This window comes from Lutjanus erythropterus, chromosome 6 (genome assembly GCF_056507025.1).
Source record: "Lutjanus erythropterus isolate fLutEry1 chromosome 6, fLutEry1.hap2, whole genome shotgun sequence".
NCBI classification, from domain to species: Eukaryota; Metazoa; Chordata; class Actinopteri; order Lutjaniformes; family Lutjanidae; genus Lutjanus; species Lutjanus erythropterus.
In genome coordinates this window covers 9,654,342-9,666,272 of record NC_139322.1, presented here as the reverse complement: position 1 = coordinate 9,666,272, position 11,931 = coordinate 9,654,342, and the positions used below count along the sequence as shown (strand labels likewise).

The 11,931-nt window shown below is 42.2% G+C and overlaps 1 protein-coding gene across 1 annotated transcript in view; it reads left to right on the top strand.

Moving 5' to 3' along the window:
- The first annotated feature begins 4,961 nt into the window (after positions 1-4,961).
- nol4la (nucleolar protein 4-like a) overlaps positions 4,962-11,931 on the top strand; it is a 37,561-nt gene continuing 30,591 nt past the window's right edge. Inside the window, exon 1 of the mRNA XM_084720474.1 lies at positions 4,962-5,792. Coding sequence (XP_084576600.1) covers positions 5,451-5,792 — 342 coding nt within the window. The 5' untranslated portion in view covers positions 4,962-5,450. The remainder of the gene's footprint in view (positions 5,793-11,931) is intronic.

The window sequence follows — 11,931 nt, the reverse complement described above, 5'->3', positions numbered from 1 at the left end:
TTTTAATACAGAAATGTTACATATTGTAGCTTTAACAAAATGGAACGGTAAAGCTGCTGAATTCATCCAAAATTGACCCCGATTGCAGATTACAAAATTAGTTTTCTAACCTTTAGCTCCTGCCCATTTTTGGCTGTGCTCATGACAGAATTTTAAGCTCCATGATAGGATGTTTCTTGCCAAAATGCACCTTGGGAAGTGTAGTTATCTTCTCCCCTTTTATGTACACAGGCTTGTACCTTCCTTTTCCTTGCCTTAGTTACGTGCCAGAGGTTTATGTCGATCCGACCTGTAGAAATGCTACAGTGTAGAAATGCTACTACTGTGAGTCTCCGGTCGGTGACTTTATTTTTCCAGATTGTATAAAGTTGCGTCCTGAGCCACAGGAGACACTGCACAACAGTTGTCTCGGGCTGAGCAGTACTATCATAGCTTGTAAAATCAGTGAAGTGTGGCTTTAAGTAAAGGGTCTAAATGCTTCTTTCACCACTGGACACTATGCACACATTAGGAAATAAATTTCATCTGTGGGATGGAGACATGAACAGGGAGGCTCGCATCCAGAGGTTAGTGGGTGGTGCAGGTCAGGGTGTAAACAGATGGGAGTGAAGCTGCTGTCATCAGGCCTATCAGAGTTTTTAAGTAAGGGTTTTTATTTCTGAATGTGAGGTTTCTCAGTGTGAGACAGCCCTTGCTGTGGCCCTCCAGGACAGGAGCTGTCCACCTCACAGTGAAAGGAGAGCGCTCGGTGGGGGATTGTGAGCGTAATTACAGCAGTTTTGCCTCATTAGGAGTGAGGAGGCGTGACCCTGCCTACAGGTCTGACAGCTGAACCGCACGGATGGTGGCGCTGAGAGATGATCTCCGCTCAGAGGACGGGAGGGATCCATGTATTACAAGGGGGCAGTCTGAATCCTGGTAAATATGTGAAATATTTAGATTTTCACCTGTAGTGGTGATTCTGCAACCTAAAAATACTCGGCTACAAGTACAAGCCCTGCATTCAAAATGTAGACTGAAGTATTACAAGCTAAATGAAATCATAAGTTCAAGTATTCATTAGGCAGGAAACAGCCCCGTGAGTGTTTTATAATGCTGTTGGATTATTATTACTGATACATTAATGTGGAAGCAGCATTTTAATGTTGTAGCTCGGTGATTCTCAATCTGTGGGATGGGATCTCTAAGGGGTCCCAGGACAAATCTGAGGAGTCATTAGATGATTACATAAAAAAAAAAAAGATTTTTTTTGCTTTTCTCCAATGAATGCTTTCTTCTTTTGTGAATACTGTCACCTCTTCAGCCTGTAAAAAAATCTTTAAATATATGAAATACTAAATGCTTTTTTACTGCAGTCTGTAAAAATCCTTAGTGGCATAATTTGAAATATTTTCCTTAAAAACGATGTATACATTGTGTGTGGTGGTGGCTTTATCTGCAGAGAACCTGCCCTCTGCATGTATGTCCTTACCCCAAAACATCAGTATTTATTATATTCCTATTCCTGGAGTGTTTACAAGCAGCTTGGACGAATCTTACTGATTCTACCTTTAAAATAAGTAAATTCCTAAATATTTTCATCTCTCTGGGCCCTCAAATGTGCCATCCGCTGACTAATTGTCCCGGCTATAAAGCACATGAAATACAAAATGCTTTTACCTCTCACAGTCTCTAAAAATGATTAAATTACTGGATACTTTCACCTCTTCAGGCCTCTAAAACCGTCTTTCCACTGCTCCAACAATCGCCAGCTCTGGTTTGGTCGAAATAAACCACTGATCCACCAGGTCTGATGTGAAAATATTCTGGCTCTACACACTGTTTTTCCTTTTGCGCCTCTACTGATGTTTTCCCATCTAATGTCATGAATAAAAGGATTTATTTCAGCCAAACCAGAGCTGGTGACTGTTGAAACAGTGGAAAGACCAACCAAAATGGTTTTGGCGAGTTTTATCTCGTTTCTGTCGAGTTTGAATGAATTGTTTGATGATGATCTCTCTCTGCGTGGTAAAATTACTGTATTTGTCAGTGGAGTCTGTCGGTTGCTTTGAGAACAGCAAAATAACTGCTTTTTTCAGGTTAAACAAAAAGGATCAAAAAAGGTCTGCCTCTGTAGGAATCCTTTCCATAATGTTGTCAGACACTTAGAATAATAGTCTGAGTCTATCTGTGGTAAAACAAGCACATTTAGAGGATGCATTTTTGCTCAGTACCAAACCAGTTTCAAAAATTGTTGTCCCCATCAGTCAATTTGACAGAAGAATGGGACATTAGGGTCCAGGTTGAAAGTATCCAATTTTTTTCAAGTACAGTATGTAAGTAAGGGTACTTGGCTACTTTCCACCACTGGTTTTTGTCAAAGGCTCCATGTAGACGGACTCATTCACCCGCCAAACTGGAGCTTCATGTCTAAACCTTTCAAAATAAGAGCGGTGTTGGGATGTTTCCTCTCCTGAGGGTTGCATGTGATGGGGAGCCCTGGAGCTCATCCTGCATGCAGGCCAGTCCTGAGAGGAGACACACAGCACGAGACCAAATAATGATGAAATGAAATGAAATAGCTTGCAGAGGCCTCGACCATTCGCCACATACACACACACACACACACCCAAAAACACACACAAACACATGTGCGTTCAGTTTTTCTTTATCTGAACAGAGTGTTGAGCTGTTGGTCGGGGTGGGGCTTTTTTTTTCTTTTTTTTTTTTTTTCTTTTTCTGTCCAGCACGCCGTTGTCTGAGTCAGGATGGAGAGATGAGGACGGGGCATCCCACTCACCCTCTGCACGGCCGGAGACACTGCTGTGCTGCTGCTGTCATGGCAACAGCAGCAGTCACCACCGCCAGCATGGGCCTATAATGCACAGGCCAGGAGGAGTCACACACGCACACACACGCACACACACACAAAGAGAGCACGACACCACACAGGCAGAAAACTACACATAGAAGACAAATACAAAACCTTTTTCCTTCCATTGCCCCTACATATGAAAGTGACAGAGTAGAAACTGACTAGAATGCTTTCTTTGTTTATTTTTCATTTTATTACTATTATTCTTTTATTTATTTTTTTTTTTTTTGTACTGGGACAGATATAGCACTGTTGAGAATTTATGTACAATTTGCAAGTTCTGCTTTTAGGGCTCTCTTTCACAGTAAAACAATGACCAAAAAAAATAGACGTAGTTTGATGATGTCGAGCGCTGAGTGGCGTGGGATCATGGGAGTTGTTATCTTCACTTTAAAGCAACCACGATACCTGATTAAAATATATCTGACGTGACTTAGACAGAAATCTTGTTCATCAAAAAGGAAAAATTAAGTTTTGTTGATGTTACATTTAGTCATGTTCTCCAACTTCCTTCCCCTCTCTGGCTTAATCTGACATATTTTTTTTTCCCAAGACTGTTCCGACTAACCCCGCCCTACTGTGCTGTGATTGGCTAGCTCTTGTTGCCTCGACGACACATCCTGGTGATTCTTTAAAGCGTTTCTAAAGTTGTGAAAGCGTCTTTTTTTTTTAGCCATAAACCCTGATCTTTTCCTAAACATACCCAACTAGTTTTTGTTCCTAAACTAAACCAAAAAGCAACTGAAAATAGCCTAATTTTTCTAAAAGAAATAATAAGTCAAATAAATCTTTTAAAAAGTTAATAGTGACATTTAGCTTCACATCGTGCACCCAGTTTCCTAGATGAGAATTGTGTGTTTGATCCATACATCCTCTATAACCTCCTTACTAAATTACTCCCAACTGCTGATACACTCAGAGCCAATCACAGCACAGTAGCAGCAGCCAATCACAGCACAGCTTTTTGGGGGGCGTGGATAACGAAAAAGTGTCAGTGTTTTCCCGGAAGTTATAGCAGCTAGCTAGCCGTTGCCAGCTAGACAGAACTAGACAGAGCATTACCTTTAATAAATTACAGATTTCTCTGTGTTTGAACATTGTTGGAAACATTTGGGACAATATAAATACACAATTCAACAAAACATATTACGTATATCTGGTGTTTTTAGACATGTTAATGCAGAAATGTAAAAATTATAGCTTAAATCACCTCAAGCTTCTCAAGAGAAACTTAATTTCTCAAATTATTTGTCCAAGCCATTTTTTAGACTCCTATTGTGCCTTTATGAAGCAGCTGAATATGTTTTTTTATTCAGACAGACTTTTGGTTAACCTGTCTGAACAGCTTTTATTGGCTTTTTTCCTTGTTTGTGTTCAGAATTTTGTATTTGTTTTGGTGTCTCTGTCCCCATTTGTTTGTTGTTACTGTGTACACAAACTGTCAAAACTGTGCTGTTTTTAATATTATTTTTGATAGTTGATTTTTAATCAGTGTAAAGCTCTTTGTTCCTTTTTGTGAAAGCTGCTATATAAATAATCTTAACTCACTTTTTTTTAATTTATACACGAGAGTTACACAATCTGAAGCACAAAAATCGCAGCTGTATATCACAACAGTCACACACACTGTTAAAGGCCTCTGTGGACATTCCCTCACGGTTGGGACTATTGTAGCCACATTTTATTTATCTGTACATCGTTTGCCACCTCCTGGATTTGCAAAAAAAAAAAATGTTTCCGATTGCAAAGGAAATGTGTGTTATTAGTGTTTTCTAGCATATTCTAGTAACAAACAAATTCTGCCCCCACCCTCTCTCACCTTCCATGTCTCTAAATCGGACATTTTCTCTCCGCGTCTGGGCAACATGTAACCACAAGCTCCGCTGCACGTTGAGCCAGTTACCAGCAGTGTTAATGCAGATATATAAGAGTGTGTGTGTGTGTGTTTTTACGGGATAGAGGAAGCAGACAGTGCAGCGTGAATCAAACAGGTGTGAGGAGCAGAGACAATCCCAGGTGGCGCGTGTTGATCGGATATGTGGCCGTACAGGAGCACATTGTGAGCATCTTTGCGCTTTTTTTTTTTTTTGCTTTTTTTTTTTGAAGGGTTGAGCAACCCGCATCCGAAAATAGTGTTGGCTGTTAGAAAGTAGGTCGGTAGGAACTGAGAGCGACGTGTGTTTCCACGCTTTTGTCTGTGTTCTTTGTTGTTTAGCGAGGACTGTGGGTTTTTTTTTTTCCTGCCTACCCTTCAGTGAGGAGCGTTTTACGCACAGGTGGGAGATACCCGCTCAGCTCACACAGCGTACTGTAGGACAGCCCCCCTCTCTGCTCCTCAGCGGATGATGTGAGGAAGTGACATTTCTCACCGCTGCGGTTCGGGACAGCACTGCTTTTCTGCAAACAGGTGTGCTGCTGTCCGGGTCACTTCTGCTTCTTCTGCCGTTGCTGGGGGAACCACAGGGAGGTATCGTCCCAAAACCTGAGCCATTAATAAGCCTCCTGGACAGCGGGACAGCGGGGACCACAGGAGGAGAAGTCTTTTCTTTATTAGCCTGGTTCAGACACAGAGGCACAGAGAGGGAGAGGGGGAGCGATGGCAACGAAGAAGGCGTGCGTGGATGCGCCCAAAAGGAGCCGGAGTCCGGTCGTGTTGGAGGCAGAGATGTTCAGTGAATTTCAGGACTGGTGTCTCCGGACTTATGGAGACTCCGGGAAAACAAAGACCGTCACCCGGCGAAAATATAACAAAATCATGCAGACACTGTTGCAGAACGACGAGTCGGACGGCGTGTATATCGACAACAGCCACATCAACGCCAAATTCAAATTCTGGGTGAAGAGTAAAGGATTTCAGGTCGGGACCAACGTGCTGGGAGAGCACAACAAGAAGGGAGCTCCAGGGAAGCCCGTCCTATATGTCCCGGTCAAGTCAACGGTAAACTGTGTGTGTGTGTGTGTGCGCGTGTCTGTGAATGTGCGTGTGTGTGCGTGAGTACGCGCGTACGAGATGTCCCGTCACCGCCTGTAAGTTGTCATTATTTCAGGCTGCGCACATTCATCTGTTACATGAATAAAACGATAACTTATAACGTCTCATCGTCCCGGCTCCTCCTCGCCTCTCCTCATAAAGCTCCACTTTGTCCACATCCCAACCAGAGCAGCCCTACTCTCATCCCCTGCTGCCATAGCAACGCCGGTGCCTCCTGGCAATCGCGATTGTAAAAGGTAGGCTATCATGCATAGCCATCTCGTCAGTGAGGGTGAAGTCCTGTCAGCAAAGCACCAGATAATTGACTATTGACAACATTTAGTTTGAAACGAGCTGCTCAGGGTCTCGTGCAGCCCCGATGTGGTGATGCTGTGCGCGCGCGCGCGTGGATGCAACGGCATGTTGGTGGTGGGTCGGGTATGTCAGGGTACCCCAGCATGGAGCACCATGAGGGGCTATGGAGGGTATTAAAGCCAAGTTAGAGGGTGTCAGATTGAGCTTTCTGCTGTGAGGAGCAGCAGGGTTGATTGTTTGATTCATCAGAGACACGCGTCCTCACTGTCCCATCCAGATCACGCAATATGGACTGAGTCCGTGCGTCGACAGGATTGATCTGTCCTCCTTTGACAGACAAAAATATTGGGTTGAAAAACACTCAGATGTCTGTTTTTATCATGAAAAATGTGATTGTGTGGCAGCCAGTGTGAGTCTGAGTGTTTGCACCCCACTTTTCATTGTCCTGGGAAGGATGCGGCTCGGCACTCGTTGCTCTGGCAACACCTGTGTAGTCCAGGATAGTCAGTCTGCCTCTGCCGCATTTTATTGTGTACGTTCCCACATCAAGCTCCGTAACCCCGTTTAGGACTGCCTTTACAGGAGAAACCTTTAAAATGTTTCATATTTCCACATTTGATGGCAGCTGTGCGTAATTGCTGACCACGTGAGGGGCTGTGGCGGAAACAAAAGGGTCTGCACGGGACTGAGAGCGACATACGCCCACAGTTGGTGCTCAGACTTCACTTCTACATGTCTCTGATGATGATGCTGCTGCTGATGATGATGTTGGGTGTCAGGTCAGCACTGTGTGAGGCTGCAGGTGTGGGAAGGGTTAAACCACAGATTGCAAAGATAAACATGTACATGGTGAACTGTCAGCAGTGCCCCAGCAGCTCTCTTTGTGCACACGTCTCTGTATGGTGTTTTTTGGGCCTGCTGTGCCAGCAAGGAGACAACCACCATTTTAAATAAGCGCCTTGAGGGAATAATCTCCCCCCATCCTCCTGCCCTGCTGGGACAGAGAGTCTCTCCGGACCTAAAAGAGCAGAAACACATTTTCTGTCAGAGCAGATATTGGCACCGATTACAGACCAAAGCCTTTGATTTTTTTTAGTTGAATAGCACTGATCCTTCCACAGGTGTTATACCTGTGTGAATACACGGTTTAGATTTAGGCCAACTGCCTTTACAAAACTCCTCTAATCTCCACTCAATATTGTGTTTCCCTCTGGGCACGAGGGCAGGTGTGATGTGTCTCTGCAGGTGCAGATGGTGCCTCAAATGTGTTGTTGATTAGCTTTTGTCTGCGTCTCCTGTCAATTCCTGTTCGTCTACATTCTTATCTGTCCTTCTGTCAAATATATGTGACAATTAAGGTTGTCAAAACTATTGATACTTAAATAGTTTTTCAGTACCACATGTTTAAAACCATATAATATCAATTAATTATAGTATCAGCAGTACCAAAGATGTATATATATATATATATATATATATATATATATATACATATATATATATATATATATATATATATATATATATAAAAAAATCTAAGTGCTAATTCAAGAGCTCAGCTCAGTTCAGACTTTATTGTCCTGCCTGAAATGTTGTTTGCAGCATAACCAGACAGAATTCACTGACTTTTTCTGTTCAAGCAGTGTGCAGGTTTTTAATAAAAAAAAAAAAACAGGGAAAAAAATCCTTTTGTGTGGCTAGGACTTTTTTTTTCTCTTTGCCGTGGTATCAAAAGAGGTATCAAGTATCGTTTTTTATACTCAACAAGAACATAAAAACAACACTTTTGTTTTCTTAACATTTCTCATGAGTTCCAGTAAAAGATCTCAGACTTCTTCTGTGCACACAAAAGGTTTTATCCTCTCACAAATTCGCTAAAATCAATGTTATTGAGCACTTTACCTTCGCTAAAATAATCAATCCACCTGACAGGTGTGGCATATAGAGACGCTGATTAAGCATCATGATTATGGCACAGGTGTGTCTTGGACTGGTCACAATAAAAGGACACTTTAAATTGTGACATTTGATCTTCAAAAAATACATTTATTAGACACTGAACTGTGGCTATTTCACATCGGGCTACAGATACCATTTTTCCCCTACACTGCCTCCGACTGGCTTACTATAATATTGTCACTCTAACTCTAACCAGTCACTCCTCATGCCTAAACTTAGCCAACAAAGGCAACGAGCACTAGCCAATCAGAAGCAGAGTAGGGCGGGTCATAACGTTGCCCTCCTGGGGAATTTTTCTTTTCTCTGTAGTCCTATGTGAAATAGCCACAGTGCCTAATAAATGTCTGTTTTCAAGCTAAAACTGCACATTCAGAGTGTCGTTTTATTGTGACCTGCTCAACACACACCTGTGTAATAATGACGATGTTTAATCAGCATCTCTATGTGCCACACCTGTCAGGTGGATGGATTATTTTGGCAAAGGAGAAGTGCTCCCTAAAGGCTCATTCATACCTCTGTTATATATGAAAAAGTATAATGTCAAACGATTTAACGTTGTATACGTTGGCATGGATGTTAAGTAGCTTCAGAAAGAGGCGAAAGCCGAGGCAGCGTTGTCTGTGCGACATCGTGACGTGGACGATTCCTGTTTTTCACTTAGCAATCGATGGACGTCATTTCCAGTTCCTCAGGGATTTTTAAAACTTCCTTCGTTGTGTCCCACATTAACTATTTGCTACACCGCTCCACTTCCCCCAAGACTACTGGTGGTACTGCTCCGTTTATCCGTATTAATAAGCTTTCAGAAAACGTGCAAAAACAGGGCTCAACAATAAAGATCGCCCACTTGCCTTAGCATGCCAAAGCAACCAGGCAAGTGGTAAACAACCAACTATTTTGATAATCAATTAATTGTTGAAGTAATTCTTCATTCAGAAATGGCAGAGAATGTTGTTTCAGCTTCTAAAATATGGAGGAATCCCAATTTTCTTTATTCTTTTGTCATATTAAACTCAACATCTTTGGATTTTAGACTGACAAAAGAACACATTTAAAGACATCGCCAAGGATTTTGGACATTTTTCATTTTATTCTGACATTTTATAGAAAGTTCAGCTCTAGATTAAAAATCACAATTAACTATGTTATTTGATAGTCTTGAATAAATTGAACTATTTGTAAAGGGGCAAGTAAAAAATAACTAATATTTAGCATAAGAGAAATAAATCATCTGTGTGCATACAATAAGTCTCAGATCTTTTACTTCAAAATCAAATGTACAGCATTAATAGGATCGTATCGAAGTTTAAAATTCTGGTGACAACTAGCATCTATATAATTTTCTCCAGGTCAGCCTGATTTCTCTGTGAGGCCCGTTTAACAGCGACCGAGCTGAAATAAACCTCTGAGGTCACATTAAACCGGTGGAGACATTTAGAAAAGGCAGAGTCTCACTGAACTCACTGTTTATTGGAGAGGAGTGCACACGCTTTGTAGCTAATATCATACGGCAGGGGGAAACCTCCCCCTGACTCAGCTCCACTTGGGAAATTTAAACAACAAACAAAACATCATCCAACACAAGCTGCTTCTAATGATGACTCAGAAGCAAGAAATCTACCAATTCATATGCGTGTGACTATTAGAGAGCAAGATTTTTTTTTCATTTTTTTTATTCAGCGTTTGTGCCTCTTTATAAATAGGTTGTCCTGGGCCAGTGGAAAAGTGACACACACATGAGCAGACGTACAAACACGCACACACACACACACACACACACACACACATACAATGGTCAGTGGCTCCTCATACGGCTGCAGGGCCGGGGGCGTGTCTCTGGAGCTCGAGCATTGGAAGCCCCGCTGCAGCTGCTCCCGGGGTGTGCCAAGTTTCTGTATGGGGGCAGGCATGGGGCTAAATGACGGGAGGCTGGGTGGGGGCAGGGATGGATGGTGGTGGCTGATGTGCAGACAGAGAAGGTCTCTTCTATGTGTCAGTGAAGCATACAAGGCGGCTTCAGTGTGTGACGGGACAGAAAGGCAGGGCACAGTAGCACAGATGCCGGACACTGAATTATGTCCTCTCAGTGTGTGTTTTTCTGTCCATCTCTCTCTCGTCTGTCTCGCCCTCTTTCTGCTCAGAGAATCCAGCAGCCCTCAGTGTGGAGATGCAACCTCGTTTAGCTCTCATTATGTCCTGATTAGAGGACGCTACAGAGGAGGAGGGGAACAGGACTAGAAACAGACTCAGAGATGCACCACAGAACGGCACACTGTGCGAGCACAAGACTTTCCCGAGACGAAGGGAGTCAGAGTGCAGCCAGTCTCAAAAGGAAGGCTTTAAACGCCCCGTGCATTTCCTTTCGGCTGACATGAGCATTGTACTGAAAAATTTGAAGTACTGCGAGCTGTTGCTTTTTGTTGCCATGCCAACTGAAATCTGTAAATATCTCTGTTCATCTCTCACAACGAGGTTTTGGTGGACAAGCTCTTTCTCTCTCACTCACACACGCACAAACAGTATGTACGTGTAGATATATATGTGACAGTTCACAAACACTTGACATGATGTTTAAAAGTAGAAGTTGAATCGTGCTCTCAACAGCTTGTGTAAACCTTCATATATTTAACCCCAAAGCCATCATTTACAATCTGTCAGAGCAAAAATACAAGTCTCTTATTGCTGAAACCATTAACAGTCAGGCAACTAACGATTATTCATAATATTAATTAATTTCAATAAATCGTTTGGTCTGTAAAAAATGTCCATGACAGTTTCTCACAGCTCATACTGATGTTTGCAGATGCCTTGTTTTGTCCGTCCAACAGTCCAACGCCCAAATATATTCAACTGACAGTCAAAGACGACTAAGAATATCAAAGAATATACACATTTTAAAGGTCCAGTGTGTAAGATTTACAGGAATTTATTAGCAGAATATGGCAGAAATGGAATATAATATTCATACGTATGTTTTCATTAGTGTATAATCGCCTGAAAATAAGACTCATTGTGTTTTTGTTACTGTAGAATTGGCCGTGAGGGTGCAGATCCTCCTTCAGTATCCTTCTACAGTAGCCGAGAGCAGACAAACTAAAAACTGACTGTAGATGCAGTCTTTGACGTTTATCGTATGTGTAATCTGCAAGCTCACCACTAGACGCCACTAAATCCAACACACTGGTCCTTTAACTCATATGATTAGTCCAAAACCATTTTCTTTTTACATCATATGCAGCCTATCAGACCAAGAATAAATGTCCTAAAGCTGAAACAATTAATATTTGATCAGCAGAAAATGAATCAGTTGATTATTTTCTTGATTAATCATTCAGTTTTTAAAAACGTCCATCAGAGTTTCTCAAAGCTCAAGCTGATGTTTTTAAATGTCTTGTTTCGTCCGTGCAGGAGGCCAGTGACCCAAGATATTCAACTGACAATCACAGAAGAGTAAAAATACCTGAAAATATCTAATGTTAAGAAACCAGAGGCAGAGAAATTTACCAATAAAAAATATAATCGGCATTCATTTCCAGGTCAAAATGATTCTGCAGTGGTCACGGGTATTTATTAGCTCCAGCTCCGATTGGCAGTGATGGAAACATGACAACCGAGTGGGCACGCTAATTTTCACCCCTTTCCCGGCCCGATGCTATGAAGGCTTGTTGCCTCCATTGGTAACTTCTGTGAGTCTTCGCCATCCATCTCCGTGACAGCAGTGCTTGAACATTCAATCCAAATTGGCGATGAGTCTGAAAAACAGAGGCTGAAGTGAAAGATATTTAAAAAGGAACCACTGTATGGCCTCCATTCTGTTTTCAACTGTTTACTA